The 18,546-nt window shown below is 35.3% G+C and overlaps 1 protein-coding gene across 1 annotated transcript in view; it reads right to left on the bottom strand.

Moving 5' to 3' along the window:
- Positions 1-265: 265 nt before the first annotated feature.
- Positions 266-18,546, bottom strand: part of LOC118519250 (OX-2 membrane glycoprotein-like) — a 29,598-nt gene continuing 11,317 nt past the window's right edge. Inside the window, exons 4-6 of the mRNA XM_036066617.2 lie at positions 13,991-14,090; positions 12,249-12,332; positions 266-462 (exon numbers count right to left, since the gene is read on the bottom strand). Of these exons, the coding sequence (XP_035922510.1) occupies positions 438-462; positions 12,249-12,332; positions 13,991-14,090 (209 nt within the window). The 3' untranslated portion in view covers positions 266-437. The remainder of the gene's footprint in view (positions 463-12,248; positions 12,333-13,990; positions 14,091-18,546) is intronic.

The raw sequence follows: 18,546 nt of genomic DNA, 5'->3' as shown, positions 1-18,546 counted from the left end.
CTGTCTTCATATGACCTGAATGCCAGCTGCTGTGTTGAAATTTAACTGTTTGTAAAACTATTGTCGCTTCTGGCTCAGTTCAAGAGCTCATTAGTTGGAAAGGAAAATGGAGCATCAAGATGGATTCTCTCACGTCCAGAAATTTTACACAATTCCACACAGGCATGTCAGAAATGAAGAATTTTGAGAAATGTTATTCAGTTTCTCCAGATGTCACCTATGAAAATAAAAAAATGTTTTGAGGCTGAATTTAACCAACAGACGCTTTTTAAAAACAAATGCACATTTATTTTTATCCAGAATCAAATTTTGTATTCAAGCAATCAATTCTGTAATGATCTCTTCTTTCAGAGTGACTGGTTGGTTTGTTTGTTTATTTGTCTTCTTACATGGAGGAGTTTCCTTCCACTTGTTTGGCGAGGCAGATTCTTCTTATTTTAACAAGTTCCAGAGTTCTTGGCTCTTAGAGAGAGAGAGAGAGGTAAACAGATCATTGAATTATTCATCTCCTGAAATCTTCCTGTTTTCTTACCACCACCCTCTGACAAGGTGCTGGGAAAGAGCTTTTAGTTAAGGATCTATGGACCTGTAAACCTGAGAGCTGTAATTATAATATAATGACTGGACCTTTCCACATAAACAGAAACATGACCACACATAATCAAAGGATTAAATGACTCATGGGCTGCCAAACAGGACACATAAAAGAAAATCAACTTATAGACATAGTATAGTGACATCAAGAAGATCAAATTAAGAAAATCAAGGAGAAAATTCTAAAAAACTTCAAAAGTGAACAGAGACACACAAAGGAAAGAGGATCAAAGTGACCTTAAATGTCATAAGGCAGTGCCAGGTGCAGGAAGGCAATGAGTTAATTTTCATATTGAAGAAAACCAACTTTGAATTCCACGTCATCTCTTATAAACATTGCTACACAGGTATATTTAATTTTTTTTTATTTTTTCATCAAATGTATCATTTTGTAGAGGAGCATGCAAACATCACAAGTATACAACTCGATGTCATAGCCAGAAGCACATCAAAAACTGCACATTCCCAGCTCTCCAGAGCCTGTCACTAGCACCACCACCACCCCCCGCCCCTGCCCCACTGTCCTACTTTTAACCTCCTAGACTAGGCTTGCCTGGTGGTACACTTCATGTAAATGGCATCAGAGACGACGTCCTCAGTTGTGTCTGGGTTCTTTCACTCAGCAGGAGGTTTGAAGAATTCTTCCTTGTGACTGCATATAGTTGTGATTCGTTCATTCTCTCTGTGGTAGACTATCCATTCTGTAAATACTCTACACCACATTTATTTCTCTATGCTGCTATTAATGGAAATCTGTTTTCCAGTTTAGGGTTGTTTTTAATAGTGGTGCTATAAACATTCTTCTACGTGGCTTTCTGTGAACCTGTGTAGACCATTCTGTTAGATTATTTTTTATTTTTGCCAGATATGTCTTTTCCTTTTGCTTTATTTTTAATCTTTCTCTATTCTTTTTTTTTTTCCCAAGTGTCAGATATTTTGCTGGACCTAAATTTTTAAAATCTACTCAAAGACTCTGTTCCAGATTTTATAAACAAAATATTATACAATTATAGGATAAAAAAAGATTTCTGTAAAGGATATAATTCTCATAAAATTTATTCCATCCAAACTCTCCATGAAAACACTTTCAAGAGTATTCTAAGAAAACGGAACATTAATCCGGGAGGATGCAACATAGAAAGATATATAGAAGGAATAAATAATTCATCAAAATTTATAATTGTCCCCAAAAGCAAGATCCCCCAAATTATAAAACCTACATGGAAGGAGGAAATGAGATATGAGAGGTAAGTGAGAATTTTGGCAAGATATACATTTTTAAGAAATTGACATTATAGGGGCGCCTGGGTGGCTCAGTCATTAAGCGTCTGCCTTCGGCTCAGGTCATGATCCCAGGGGCCTGGGATTGAGCCCCACATTGGGCTCCCTGCTTGGCAGGAAGTCTGCTTCTCCCTCTCCCATTCCCCCTGCTTGTGTTCCCTGTCTCACTGTGTCTCTCTCTGTCAAATAAATAAATAAAATCTTTTTTAAAAAAAGAAAGAAATTGACATTATAAAATAAAGAGCAGTATTGTCCTTAGTAAGTTAGGAAAGAACATCAGAAGAATAGTAACAAAAGAATATTTAACTTCACAACAGCATGGGAGAAAAAAGAATATAACTAAAATGATATGAAAGTTAAAAATAAAATGGAAAAGATGTCCTATTATATCAGTTACTACAACATATACAAATAGGTTAAAAACACAAAAAGATAGAAACCTAGGACACAGAAGAGTGAACAAGGGAGGGGAAAAATCCCTGCCATTATGAAGCATAAACATTACTTTAAAAAGTCTTCGGAAAAGAAAAAATGTGCTTACATAATTTAACATTTGGCAAACAAGGGAAAGATGACATTTACAATTCTTGGATAAATCTAAAGAAGCAGTTAGAGCTAATTTATCATCTTAACTATACTTATCATATACCAATGTTGAGCAAAAGAAGCAGTGAACTCAATGAAATAAAAAGTGTAGATAAAACTAAAGGCAAAAATCAATAAAACGGAACAAAATTGAATGACTATAAAAAGAGCTTTTTCTAGAAATTAATTAAACAAACCTATGGTAAAAATTACTAAGAAAATTGGGGTGCCTGGATGGCTCAGTTGGTTAAGCGTCTGACTGTTGATTTCAGCGGAGGTCATGATCTCAGGGTGGTGAGATCAAGCCCTGTGTGGGGTTCTGCGCTGGGTGTGGAGCCTGCTTAAGATTTTCTCTCTCCCTCTCCCTCTGACCTTCCCCCCATCTAGAAAATTACTAAGAAAGTTAGAAAAAAAGAAACAATATAAAATGAAATATGAGAAGTAGAACTGACATAACAAATAGAAAAAAATAAGACAATATTATGAACATTCATATCAATTTGAAAACACAAAGTGGATAAAATTCTGAAAATGACAAGTTGGTCATAAAAATTTAAAGACTGACGCTTTAACAATATTAAGTCTTCCAATACATAACTATAGGATATTGTTCCATTTGCTGTGTTTTCTCTAATTTCCTTCATTGATTTTTTTAAGTTTATTTATTTTTAGTAATCTCTACACCCAATTTGAACACAAACTCATGACCCCAACATCAAGAGTCACATGCTCTACCTACTGAGCCAGCCAGGTGCCCCTCATTAACATTTTATATCAGTATGCAAGTCTTTCACCTCCTTTGTTAGGTTTATTCCTAAGTATTTTATTCCTTCTTGTGTTATTGTAAATGGAATTGTTTTTCCTAATTTCCATTTCAGACAGTTCATTATTAGCGTGTAGAAACACAACTGACTTTTGTATGTTGATTTTGTATTCTGCAATTTTACTGAATTTGCTTATTTGTTCTAAAAGTTTTTTATGGAGTCTTTGGGATTTTCTACATATAAGATCATGGCATCTGCAAGCAGGGACACTTTAGGTCTTCCTTACTGATTTCCCTGCCTTTTGTTTTGTTTTGTTTTGTTTTGTTTTGTTTTTCCTCCACTAAATCTGTGGCTAGGACATCCAGTATTATGTTAAACAAAAGTGGGAAGAGGGAGCATTCATGCTTTGTTCCTGATTATTGAAGTCAAGCTTACAGTGTTTTACCACTGAGTGGGTTGTTAGCTATGGGTTTTTCATATATGACATTTATTAGGTTGAGATACTTTCCTTCTTTCTATACCTAGTTTGTTCAAAGTTTTTATCATGAAAGTGTTTAGAATTTTTTCAAATGCTTTTTCTACATGTATTTAGATGATTGTGTGATTTTTATTCTTTATTGTGTTAATATGGTATATCACATTAATTTTCAGATGTTGAATTATCCCTACGTCCCAGGGATTAATACTACTTGGTCATCCTGTATGAGCCTTTTAATATGCTGTTGGATTCAGTTTGCTAGTATTTTGTTGAAGATTTTTGCATCTATATTTGTTGGAATATTGGCTGGCTATTTTACTTGTGACGTCCTTGGCTGTGATGTCAAGGTAATGTGGGCTTCCAAAAATGAGTTTGGAAGTATTCCCTCCTCTTCAATTTTTTTGAAGGCGTTTGAGAAGCATTGGCATTAATTCTTGTTTAAATGTTTGGTAGAATTCACTAGTGAAACCATATAGTCCTGGCCTTTTCCCTGTTGAAAGTTTTTTGATTTCTGATTTACTCTCCACCTAGTTAGAGGTCTATCCAGGCTTTCTACTTTATGATTTAATCACGGGAGGTTAGATGTTTCTAGGAATTTATCCATTTCTTCTAGGTTACCCAGGCTGTTAGTGTATAATTTTTCATAATAGTGTCTTATGACCCTTTTTATTTATATGGCATCAGTCTCTTCTTTCATTTCTGATTTTATTTATTTGAGTCTTCACTCTTTTTTTCTTAGTTTAGCTGATGGTTTATCAATTTTGTTTACCTTTTCAGAAAACCAGCTCTCCATTTTGTTAATTTTTTCTATTATTTTTGTTTTTTCCTGCTCAAATTTTTGTTACCTCCTTCTGCTAACTTTGAGATCAGTTTTTTCTTCTTTTTCTAGCTCCTTAAGGACTAGAGTTGGGTGTTTTATGCAATCCTTATCAAAATTCCCATAGCGTTTTTTGACAGAAATTTAAAAAAAACACACACACACAATTCTATAATTCACATGGGACACAAAAAACCATGAATAGTTAAATCAATCTTGAGAAAGAAAAATGAAGCTGGGGGCATCATACTTCCTGATTTCAAAATATAATACAAAGGTACAGTAATCAAAACAGAGCAGAACTGGCATAATGACAGACATATGGACCTAGGGAATAGATTAGAGAACTCAGGAATAAATCCACGCATTTGTGGTCAACCGATTTTTACAAGGGTGTCAAGAACACACAATGGAGGTAGGATCATCTCTTGAATGAATGATGTTGGGAAAACTAAATATCCACATTCAAAAGCATGAAACTGGACCCTTCCTTCACAACACCAGAAAAATCAACTCAAAATAGATTAAAGACTTAAATGTAAAACCTGAAACTATAAAACTCCTAGAACACATGGGGAAAAAGTTTCATGAGGTTGGTCTTGGCAATGATTTCATGGCTATGACAACAAAAGTACAGACAACCAAAACCACAAATAGACAAATGGGACTCTATGAAGCTAAAAAGCTACTGCATGGCAAAGGAAACAACAGACTGAAAGGGCAGGCTATGGAATGGGCAGAAATACTTTCAGGAGCCCTTAGGAGACATAATTCATCACAAGCATGCCGATATTGGTTTCTCACTGTTATTAATGCATCTAAGACTGTAACCTATTTGCATGTATTCGAGCTATGCAACGGGAAATGATTACTCAGATTCACCGGCAAGTAGCTCCAGGGTAGGCAACAACTTTTGGTGGCTTTCAGGGTTCATTCTTCTCCACATGGATCTGAAAGGTCTTGACTCAAGCCTGAAGTGTTTGTGGTCCTCCAGGCCCTTGCTGATGGTTCGTAGCCCTGAGCCTCTGCATCCTACTTCTCTCACTGTCACATCATCTGGCCTAATGAGTTTCTAAAACTGGTTTTCATTTTATTGAGGGCATGTTTCCAGGTATGTTTTTAAATTAATCAGTGCTAGTGAGAAAAGATAACGAACTCTGGAAAAAAGTTTCAAACCATCTAAATGATAAGAGGTTCATCTCCAAGGGGAACCCTCCTATGCTATTGGTGGGAATGCAAGCTGGTGTAGCCACTTCTGGAAAATAGTATGGGGGTTCCTCAAAAAGTTGAAAATAGAGCTACCCTACGACCCAGCAATTGTACTACTGGGTATTTACCCCAAGGACACAACTGTAGTGAACCAAAGGAGCACCTGCACCCCATGTTTGTAGCAGCAATGTCCACAATAGCCAAACTATGGAAAGAGTTCAGATGTCCATGGGCAGATGAATGGATAAAGACGATGTGGTGCATATATACAATGGAATATTATGCAGCCATCAAAAAAAATGAAATCTTGCCATTTGCAATGATGTGTATGGAACTAGAGGGTATTATGCTAAGCGAAATAAGTCAATCAGAGAAAAACAATTATCATATGATCTCACTGATATGTGGAATTTGAGAAATAAGGCAGAGGATCATAGGGGAAGACAGGAAGAAATGAAACAAGATGAAACCAGAAAGGAAGACAAATCATAAGAGACTCTTAATCTCAGGAAACAAACTGAGGGTTGCTGGAGGAGAGAGGGGTGGGGAGTTGGGATAACTGGGTGACAGACATTGAGGAGGGCATGTGATGTAATGAACACTGGGTATTATATGACTGATGAATCACAGACCTGTACCCCTGAAACAAATAATACATTAAATGTATTATTGTAAATGTAATTAAATACATTAAATGTATCATTGTAAATGTAAATTAATTGAATTTAAATTAAAAAAAAAAAAGCTAGTTAGTGGCAGAATTAAGCCTCAGTTGGGGGAAAAAAAAAAGAGGTTAATCTCCAAAGCATATAAAGAACTCCTGCAACTCAGTAGCAAAAGAAAACTAATAACCCAACTAAAAAAATAGGCTAAGGATTTGAACAGATATTTCTCCAAAGAAGATATAAACGGCTAACAAGTATGTGAAGAAGTGCTCAATGTCATTAATCATCAGGGAAATGCAAATCAATACCACAGTGAGATATTAACTGACACATGCTGGGATGGCTGTTATCAAGAAAACAAGACAGGGCAGAGTAGGAGGATTCTGAGTTCATCTCCTCCCACTGACACACCAAGGCAACAACTACATGTGATGCAACTCACTCTGAAAACAAGCCTGGTGAGACTGGCGGGACAGATTTTTCACAAATAAAGACATAAACGGGAGTCCCATTGAAAAGGGTAGGAAGGGCAGAGGTGCAGCCAGGAACCAAACTTCCAGCATGGTGACCTACAAGCAGAAGGGATTTCACAAGTGCGGAGGTCCTCCCCGAGGAGCAAGGGGATCAAGCCCCACATCAGACACCCCGGGGGCTCTGATACAGGGAAGGGAAGGTGAAGCCTCATAATGATGGGGGAAACAAAGGCAAAAGAAATGCAGCTTAAATTAAAATTGCCTTACAGCTTGCAGCTCACTGATAGACACCTGAAACACGCAAAGTGTGACCTTCCTCAAGGAACTTCTGGCTGCCTTAGTGACTTAATGTTTTTTATTGTATTTTATTTTATTATTTCATTATTTTTTTGATTAACATATAATGTATTATTTGTTTCAGGGGTACAGGTCTGTGATTCATCAGTCTTACACAACACCCACCACAACACATACCCTCCCCAATGTCTGTCCCCCAGCCACCCTATCCCCCTATCCCCTTCCCCTCCGGCAACCCTCAGTTTGTTTCCTGACATTAAGAGTCTCTTATGGTTTGTCTCCCTGTCTGGTTTCGTTGTCTCAACTTTTCCTCTCTTCCCCTATGATCTTCTACCTTGTTTCTTAAGGTCTGCGTATCAGTGAGATCATGTTTAAAAGTAACCTTATCTTGGCAGCAGCTGGCCCTTCAAGGTCCTGAAAAGCAAGGCTTTTCAGATTCCTCTGAGACTTGCTCCATCCCTAACCCCCATGAATTAAAAAGTAGGCAATCAGTCACTGCTCATAATCCCAGTATAGCTCTTTCTGCCCACAGGTCCTGTCTTTTGAGTAGGCAAGGGGTGAAGGTATAGGCTGGGGAGATAGGAGGCCCCTGACTCCCTTGACTAGGCTCTGGAACTATTCCTGGCAAGTGGAGACACTGAGACAGAGCAGAACAAGAGATAAGGTGGGGCACCTGGGTGGCTCAGTCTGTTAAACGGCTGCCTTCAGCTCAGGTCATGATCCCAGGGTCCTGGGATTGAGTTCCGCATTGGGGTCCCTGCTCAGCGGGGACCCTGCTTCTCCCACTCCCTCTACTGTTACCCCCACTTGTGCTCTCTGGCTCTCTCTCTTAAAAAAATTTAAAAAAGAAGAACAAGAGATAAGGGGACAAACCAAGACAGCACAAGAATCTCAAGGCCACAAGCTTCCCAGTCAGTTTCAATAAAAGACTGCCACTAAAAGCCCTCAGTGGCAACCCATTCAGGACCCTTTCACTCTAGAGAGCTTTTTTCTTTCCTTTCTGCTCTCACCTTCACTTCGTAGCTTCACTTTACCCTTTTGTGTCCATGAGATTCATTCTTCCACTCCGTGAGACAAGAGCCCTGCAATCCTGCAACACTAACATCTGGCTTTGAAAATCAGCAGGACTTGGGGCACCTGGGTGGCTCAGTCATTAAGCATCTGCCTTCGGCTCATGTCATGATCCCGGGGTCTGGGATCGAGCCCCGCATCGGGCTCCCTGCTCGGTGGGAAGCCTGCTTTTCCCTCTCCTGCTCCCCCTGCTTGTGTTCCCTCTCTCGCTGTCTCTCTCTCTGTCAAATAAATAAATAAAATCTTTAGAAAAAAAAAGAAAGAAAGAAAATCAGCAGGACTTAATTCTAGGAGCTTTGAAAATTGGTGGAGCTTCCTTTGGGGAGAGCCAGAGGGATACAGAAATTGGGACTCTTAAAGAGCCAGCACACTATATCACTCTGAGACCCAGCACAGGGGCAGCATTTTGAAAAGCACCTGGGTTACCCATGAAGGAGATTTATGGACTAATTTTAGCATGTCTGTGAATTACTATTGTTAAATGAGATATATATATCTATATTCATATAGCTATAGATATCAATCACATCTTCTGTATCCATTCATATACATATATATATACATACATATATATATATATATATATATATATATATAATGGAATATTACTCAGCCATAAAAAATAAAAAAGAATGAAATCTTGCCATTCACAACATGGATGGACCTAGAGGATATTATGCTAAGTGACGTAAGTCAGACAGAGAAAGAAAAATATCATGTGACTTCAGTTATATGTGGAATCTAACAAACAAAACAAACCAACATACCAACCAACCAACAAAAAACAGAAAGATTCATAAATACAGAGAACAAACTGATAGTTACCCAAGGGGAAGGTGGTGGGGGAATGGGCAAATTCAGGTGAAGGGAATTAAGAGGTACAAACTTCCAGTTATAAAATAATTAAGTCACAGGGATGAAAAGTACAGTATAGGGAATAATCAATAATATGGTAATAACTTTATAACAGAAGGTAGCTACTAGTATTGTGGTGAGCATATGCAATATATAGAATTGTCAAGTCACCATGTTGTACACCTGAACTAATACATAATTTTGTATGTCAACTGTACTTCAATTAAAAAAAAACTTGTTAATAACTAGAAAGAAACAAAACAAAACAAATAAAACAAGAAACAGAAGACAACACATGTCGGTGAGGATGTGAAGAAATAGGAACCCTTGTGCGCTATTGGTGGGGATGCAAAATGGTATAGCCACTGTGGAAAACAGTATGGAGATTTCTTTAAAAATTAAAAATAGAACTATATATGATGCAATCCCACTTCTGGATATTTATGTAAAAGAACTGAAATCAGAAGCTCAAGGAGCTATTAGTACTTTCATGTGTTCATTGCAGCACTATGCACAATAGCCAAGATGTGGGAACAACCTAAATGTTGATCTACAGATGAATGGATAAAGAAAATGTGATATATACATGCAAAAGAATACTACTCAGCCTCAAAAAGAAGGCAATTCTGCAATAGGTGACAATATTGGTGAAGCACAAGGACATTATGCTAAGTGAGATAAGCCAGCCATAGAAAGACAAATGCTTCATGATTCCACTTATGTGAAGACTCTAAAATAATCAAATTCATAGAATCAAAGAGTAAGCAGTAGTTGCCAGGGGCTGGGGAAAGGGAGAAATGGAGAGCTACTAACCAATAAGCATAAGTTAAGCAATGTGAGTAAGTTCTAGAGATCTGCTATACAACATTGTACCTATAATCAACAATACTATATTGTATGCTTAAAAATTTTGTTAGGAGTATAGATCTCGTGCTAAATGTTCTTACTACAATAAAATAAAATCATTTAAAATTAGGAAAAGAATAATAAAAATCAGCATAAAAATTCATAATTTAATAAGCCAGTCACTTTGAAAGCAATTAAGCTGAAATCAAAGAAAACCCCACAGACCCAGATAATTGTGAAGGAATAGAAGTAGCCATCTTATATACATGTTTCTAAATGGAGAACTATTAAAAGATTAAGTTCTTTCTCTGAGGCTACTGTCAATTTCAAAATCTTAATTTGAAAATTTTATTTCAAAGCCAGGGAAAGATAATTTAAAAAAATGAAAATTATTGTCCTGTTTTATTTATAAATATAAGCAAAAAAATACTCCCAGAATGGTTTAACACTAGATATCTCTCAACGCAATTTATCATATTAATGGACTACTATGGAAAATTCATATGACTACATTAACAGATACAAAATTACTTCTTAAGTTCAAAGTCTATATATAATAAAATGACAGAAAATAGAAATATTAAAATGTTTCTTGAGATTGATAATATGATTAATAGCCAAACACTGCAGCAAATACCATACTTCAGAAATTTAAAACACAGTCTTTAATTTCAGAAAAGCAAGACAAAGGTAACTGGTGTTATTTAATATAAAAAAGAGGTATAAAGAATAGAAAGGAAGAAGCAAAAATGTCATTGAGTGCACAAGAGATGATTATCTACATAGAAAACTTTTAGATAAACAGAAAAACTTTTAACTAATAAAGAGTTTAGCAAGGTTTCCAAATATAGGTTAGCCTAAAAAATCCAGAACTGTTCCTAAATCATTAATAACCAGCTAGAAATTTTCATTAAAAAAAATAAGATACCAGAGACACCTGGGTGGCTCAGTTGGTTAAGCGGCTGCCTTCGGCTCAGGTCATGATCCCAGGGTCCCGGGATCGAGTCCGGTATCCGGCTCCCTGCTCAGCAAGGAGTCTGATTCTCCCTCTGCCCCTCTACCCTGCGTGATTTCTTTCTCTCATGCTCGCTCTCTCTCAAATAAATAAATTCTTTAAAAAAAAAAAAGATACCATTCATCATAGTGAACAAATTAAAAGTACTGAGGAATTAATTTAGCAAAAATTACACAAAACCTACAGAGAGAAAATTTTAAAACTTTCCTAAAAGACATTCAGAAAGACTTGAATAAATGAATTAGCATATTTATGGGTGGAGTAAATTACACTGTAAAGATATCAATGCTCTCTAAATTAAATTAATCTATCAATTCAGTGTAAGACTAACCAAAATTCCAGCTATATTTTTTAATGAAATAAACTTATTTCACGGTGTGTGTGTGTGTATCCCTGAATAGATACATCTTTAAAAAACACAAAAAGGGATCTCTCCCTACCACATTTCAACATAACAAAAGACCATAATAATAAAAACTATATGCAATCATGAAGAAACAAAAAATTCAACAATGGAACAAAACTCTCTACCTGAGAGAGCTAAAAACAGAGCTCATCAATAAGGAAAAGGACGGATTGTATATAAGTGATGTTAGGAAATCTGGCTCGTTACATGATGAAAATTAACAATATATGTCATTCCTACATTATGTACAAAGGTTAAAAGACCTAAATATGAAATAGAAGAATATGAAGCTAGTAAATGTGATTACATTTTTGTGAACTTACGTGAATGACGACTTCTTAAATAGGTCCCCAAACTCAAAGTGTTAGGTGAAAAAATTGATGGATTTAACAACATTAAAGCATCAAAGATTTCTGCTCTTTTAATGATATAACTGAAAAATTTAGTAGTGTGGTGCTAAATAGGGAAAAGTAATCACTATCTAGTACATAAAGAATCTAGAATATAAAGAATTTCTGCAAATACAGACGACCAACCAGAAATTACATGAAGATATAGATAAGAACTTCACAGAAAGGGAAGCCTGAATGGCTAAGAAATATATGAAGACATGCTCATACTTATTAATACTCAAAAAAAAAGCAAAATCAAAGCAGTCATTCAACTAGGGGTCCTGAATCAGGGAATGAATAGAAACATTCAGTCATTAATATTAATACCATTTCACTTGAACCCACTAGTTCATGAAACTGGATTATATAAACAAATATATGGTTCCATTTATTTTTAAAATGGTAATTGCTGCTACCGAATGGATGATTTAATATGGAAGGTTAAGTCTTAAATTTGAAGTATGCACAATGACAGCAAAAATCACACACCTACCAATTACCTGTGTGCAGGAAGAGAGTGGCTCACTAAGGATTCCACATCAGGCTGTCTGAGCTGGGGTGTGGTTTTAAGCGCATTCTCTGACCTATAGGTGTGATGACATTGATAGATCCATAAGATGAAGAAAGCCCAAACACTCCCCCTAATGGCAATAGATTATAAGAGTATTCTATGAATAAAAAATTGGAAGATTAAGATCTCTTTAGAGATTGATCAAAATATCTTTTCAATGCTTAATTCAGCATAAAAATACTCCATTAACAGAACTTGAAGTTTATTTCTACGCTATAATAGTGAGAGTCGTAACTTATGATTTGTCCTGTTGATACCCACTACACTCCCAAATTTGTACCTCTGGTCTCATCTGCTCTGTAAATTCCAGATTCGTACATAGTTGACATATTCTCTTGGATCTCAAATAGGCATTTAAAAATTAACATGTTCAAAACAGAACTCTTGATCCTCCCTCAAAATTTGTTCTTCCTTGAATTTTTCCCCATTTATAAAAGGTTTATTCAATCTATGCCGAAATGTTTAGAATCATCAAGATAATTTCCCCCCATTTCCCCTCTATCCACATCTATCCAGCTGCAAATCTTGTCATCCTAAACCTCTCCCTAATTCCTCAATTCCCAGTGCTACCACCCTAGTCCAGACCACTGTTGACTCCCATCTTGACTCTGGCAATCACCTCTTTAAAAACCTCCTTGCATTCATCCTTGAATTCTAAGAAACTTTGTCCACATTCCAGTGAGAGAGATCTTTTTAAAGTGTAAATCTGATCCTTGTGTCCCTTTGTTTTAAATACTTCAATAGATTGGTATTGCAAGTAGTAAAAATCCCAAACGCCTTTCAAGGCCTGAGGGCCTTACCTGTTCTAAACCCCATCTCTATTTCTAAATCATTGCTCTATGCACACTGACTTCATTTTGTCTTGGGACACACCCAGGTCATTCCCACCTCAGGACCTACAATAACTCTTCCTTTTTTGTCTGGAATACTCTTCTCGAGAATGTCACTCAAAACTCTTTTCTTACTCAGGTTTCCCAATTTAAATGTCAGCTTCTCAGAGAGACCACTCAATATAAACTAGTCCCATAGTCTCTTTCAATTACTTCATTCTGCTTTATTTTTTAAATAGTGCATATCACCACCCGGTGTTCTCTTGTTTCTATGTAAATTTTCATTGACCACCTCTCCCTACTGAGACATACACTTCTAAAACTTGCCTGTTTTAGTTGTGCTTCTTTTGCCCTCACTGAGAATAATGCATAGCAATATATAGGCACTCAAGAAGTATTTGTTGAATAAATAAAAAGATATTTTAATATATTAGTCCTGTAAAGTAAGACCACTTTCATCCTACTGTGGTTTTGTGAGGTAGATTTATCTCAAGCCTCCAATCTCAGCTTTGTTCCGCAGTCAGTGGACCCTCCCACCAATAGTCTGAAGTTCATATGCTCTCTCCTTCAAAATTTCTTCTAAAGGAAGATTTGTAAGCTCAATTTACCATCAGCATAAATGACTAACAGTCTACCTTTATACAATCCCAACTAGGATATCATTTAACCAGGGATAAACTCTTGACTGCAAGAATTACTAAGTAAATGGAAAAGAGTTTTCCATCATCATTCTTTCCATGACGAATTTTGCCAAAGCCCTTGAAATGTCTTTTTTTCATATTTAAAACTAGCCCTATTTTACCCACCTTCCCTTTCATAGAGAAGTAGTAATGCAACTTACTTTTTCTTTCTCCGGACAAGATGGACAATGATCAATGAAGTACATAACAAAATTATGAGTGGACTAACTGTACGCAACCAAAAAGAAGAACCAGAAGTACCTGAAAGACACAAACCAGAAACATGTTCTTTGTGACTATGCTTAATTTCCGTACATTGTACTGTCATTTTGGCACTTTGTATCTGCAACACTCTCTTGATTTGCCATTGCTTCATTGACATTCAAATTGATACTATGAGATTATTTGCCATAATCAATTTTATAAAAGAATATACTAATGTATATTCAAATTGAAGACAGATGATATTTAATACCATTTTACGACACTCAAGAAGAAGGAAAAAAGATCAGACCACCCAAATATTCGACAAAAGAAGATGTTTAAAGAAAAATATAATGTAGTCACAATGAAATAGTACTCAATTACTAAAATGGAATTTTCAAAGAATCTGCAAAAACCTCAGAAAACAAATTTATAATGATAATAATCAGTATTTAAGATTAATGTGTTAAGCAATGTGATAAGCATTTTGTAAGGATTATTTACATCAACTAAGTGAGTAAGATTATTAGGTTCAGATGGGAAAACAGAGGCTCTGAGACATTAAGAAAATGGCCCAAAGATACATAGTGATTAAGTGGCAAAATTGGGAAGCAAGTTTGGTTCTGTCTGATTCTAGAGCCTGCAGTCTTATGAAAAAAACAGAGTATGAAATTTTAAGTATCAACACTTCATAGTAGCTATTTTGACCATGGTGTTCCTAAATTGTATTACAAATCCACTTCTTTCTATGTAGCCTTCTGAATATAATTTACATTTTTCATTGCAACATAAGTTTAACCAAAGGTCATCATGAGTATTTCTGCTAGTTCTTAGATATAAAAATGAACCTATATACTTTGTGGATGGACCTCAAGGAAATCGGCACTTACATTAAAATGGTATGAATTATTGTGCATTTCGTATTCTTAGGTCTGCTTCTGGAAGATTGTGGGGTCCTCTTTCTGATTGAGGTCATTTTTCTGTTCATTGTAACCTCTTACTTCTTTTTAATTTGCTGCTTTCAATTTTTCATTATTATTGAAGAGAAATTCTTGCTAGCAATTTCTTCTTCCCTGATACTATTAGGAAAATCCATGTGAGAAACTTTGTGCTATTTATTTTTGACTGTTCAGACATCATTTTGTCTCAGTTTTTAGTTTTAATTATGTTCTTTTTCAATGAGATACTACATAACTCATTCAAAATGGGCAAAGGAGGCTGAATGGGCCTAAAATGTGAACAGAGCCCTGAAATCAGCAATAATAAAGCATGGGAATAAAAGCTCTATAGAAGATTTCAATAGAATCAGGAATTTATATCCCTAATATTTGTTGCAAAGCTAAGCAAGGAAGAATTCTCTTCTAAATTGATAAGTTACTCCTTTACAGACATTTGTAGCTCAGTGAGAAGTGAAATTAATATAATAATCCAGCCAATAGATTGATGGGAGATACATATGCTATTCAATGGGCATATTCCAATCTCATGATTTGGGGAAATTTTCCAGGAAAAAAGGAGCTGATTAACCTCAGTTTCAAGAAATACACATAACAAAAATATTTACCTCTACTCCTTCTTAGGACTTCATTAAAATTATAGTAACAAAAATAAATTGATTAAATGAAAAACAACAAACAGGAGAATGATCTTCTTTGGCAAGAGATTTCAACAAATTTACAAAAGTTGTAAAGTGGATAGAGGAAAGGCTTATGAAGGTGTAGGATGAGAAGCTGCAAGCTCATGTATGCAAAAAGCAGCTTACACCTGCAGAGACAGCCCTGCAGAACCTGGAGAGCATTAGAACTCAGATGGCAAAAGAAGGAGGGGTGAATCACAGAATGAAACTTACAGTCGAAAGCACCTATTTCCGTATCTGAAATCACAATTCTGGAGAGGCAGGTGTACGTAACCTTCAGCCAAAAAAAAAAAAAAAAAAAAGAGAGAGAGAGAGAGAGAGAGAGAAGAAAGGGGCAGTTAAGTAATTTAATAAATATCCTGGAAATAACTAAGGTAGGGAGTCATAGGCCCAGAGTACAGGCCTCTACATTCTGGCTTTTGGAGTCTCCTGGCTAACTGTAGAAAGCAACAGCCTGCTTTCTACAAACAGAAGTCATTCTTTACAAGATACAATTAACCAAATAAAGATTCTGTAATCCTCCAGTCAGAGCTCACTAGACTTTGAATAAAACTTGTAATCAAAGTGAGAAAGACCGAGTAAAAGAAACATAAAATTAAAATGATGGGGAGCACCCGGGTGGCTCGGTCAGTAGAGCGTGTAGACTCTTAATCTCAGGGTTGTGAGTTCAAGCCCCACATTAGGCATAGAGCCTTCTTAAAATTATAAATAAATAAATAAATAAATAAATAAATAAATAAATAAAGGTGGTAGTAAGTCCGGGGGCAGGGTGGAAGAGATAATTAAAGAAACAGGACTTCTAAATTATTATTCCCAGATAGATTTGACAAGATATTACTTTCATAAAGCAGGAAAATTGGGTATAAAAAAATTAAATCAATTTTAATTTATAAAATTAATCTTAAGTTGTAAAAGCAATTCAAAATTATAAATCTGTCAAAAGAAGGGAAAAATGAATGAAAGAGTTTAAAGATAATTTTTAAAAATCTCCCTGATATTATGAGGAAAAGAAAAAGAGACATTTTTTAAGAAGAAAATAAAATTCAATTGAAATGTTTTAATGCCCACTTAATCAAAGTTTATAAAAAGAGAATAAATTAAGTGAACAGGTGTAAAATTCTCAAAGAAATGAGAAAATATTCAGAGTTGAAGGATTTGAGTCTCCAAATTGAGTGAGCTCACCAAATGGCAATTACATTAAAGTATTAAAAATAAGATAAGATACCTTAAAAATAGCACTAGGAAGTTTCAGAACTCTAAGGATAAAGAGAAAATACCATATTATCAAAGAGAAGATACAGTAATATTTACTATTACAATTATCTGATTGACATTTGGCTTCTCAGCAATAACAATGGATGATCAAAGACAATGGAGGAATACTCTACAAGATCTGTGGGCAGAAAGGTGGTTAAACTAAAGTGGTGTAACAAGCAAACTATTAATCACATGAAACAGCATTGTTGGACCATAGGATGGATCCTGTGGCCTGTTATCATCACTACAGAGTCACTAGGGAAATTGCCCACTGTTCTAATTCTACAGCAGAGTTGACTCTACTTGAACCAGGTCATGCTAACCTGGGGAGGCTGAAAACAATGGAAGAATAATTTATGTTGGCCTGAGTATATTATGCTTTATAGTAGTTTCATTTTGTGATAGTCATTTTTTGTGCTTTATTTAGGTTAGGCCATAGGTTGTTTAATTCAGAGACTAATGAGATAACTAATGAGGTTATGGTTAGCCCATCCGGACTACGTACTAGGCTACTTATTCCAATATTCCCATAGCTGGTTATGTAGAAAAGCTGTTAAACTTCCAAAAGATGTGATGTCTCCTTCATTCATTCAAACTTTGTGATTCAATATCATTGATGGCTAGTGATGCTTTTTGGTTCTTGGATGATTGTAACAAATTATGGAGGAATGTTATCCTTACCATTTTCTTGAGTTTACACATTTTCTAAAAGTGATGAGGGACATTAACCCACAGACTCAAGCAGCTTAGGAAAATGCAAGCAAGATAAATACAAAGCATGGATCCCAAAACACTAACAATAAAACTAATGTAAAATAAATACAAGGAGAAAGTCTTAAAAGCAGTAGGGGTGAAGGGGAGATACATTCCTTTCAAAGGACCAGCCATAAAACTGACATATACCTTTTCAAAGGTAATAATGAAAGTCAGAAGCCAGTAAAATACCATTGTCAAAGTGATGAAAAAAATAAAATAACTATCAAAACTGGAATCTAAAATCCTACAAAAATGTACTTCAAAAGCTAAAACATTTTACGACCAAAAATATTAAAAGAATTGGTCATCTATACATCTTCACTAAGGAAAAAACTAAAGAGAATTCTTTAGGCAGAAGAAAAATAAAAGTTTGAACATAGACAAAGAAATAAAAAACAATAGAAAGGATAAATCTAGAAGAATATTACTATGAATAACAACAACAATAATATATTTTGGCATTTAAATATATATATATATAAAGAATTAAAATGAACAAAACATACACCAGAAACTAATAAAACACTGTGTGTCAACTATATTCAAACAAACAAAAATTTAAATTAATAAATAAATAAATGAATGAATAAATGAAATGAAATGCACAAAATGACAGCACCAAGAGTGATAATTCATATAAGCTCATTGCATTATCTGAAAAGTAGTAAAAATAATAAATTATATTGGCTTTAATAAGTCAAGAGATGTATGTTGTAGTCTCCAAGTCAACCACTTAAACTATTCAGAAATGTATAGTTAACAAATTAATGGAGGAGGTAAATGAAACATAAATAAATAACCCAAAAGAATTCAGGAAGAGACAGAAAGGGACATAAAACAGGTCAAATAATAGAAAACAAATAG

The sequence above is a fragment of the Halichoerus grypus genome, chromosome 1 (genome assembly GCF_964656455.1).
Source record: "Halichoerus grypus chromosome 1, mHalGry1.hap1.1, whole genome shotgun sequence".
NCBI lineage: Eukaryota > Metazoa > Chordata > Mammalia > Carnivora > Phocidae > Halichoerus > Halichoerus grypus.
The sequence above is the reverse complement of the archived record's forward strand: the minus strand, read 5'-3'. Positions and strand labels throughout refer to the sequence as shown.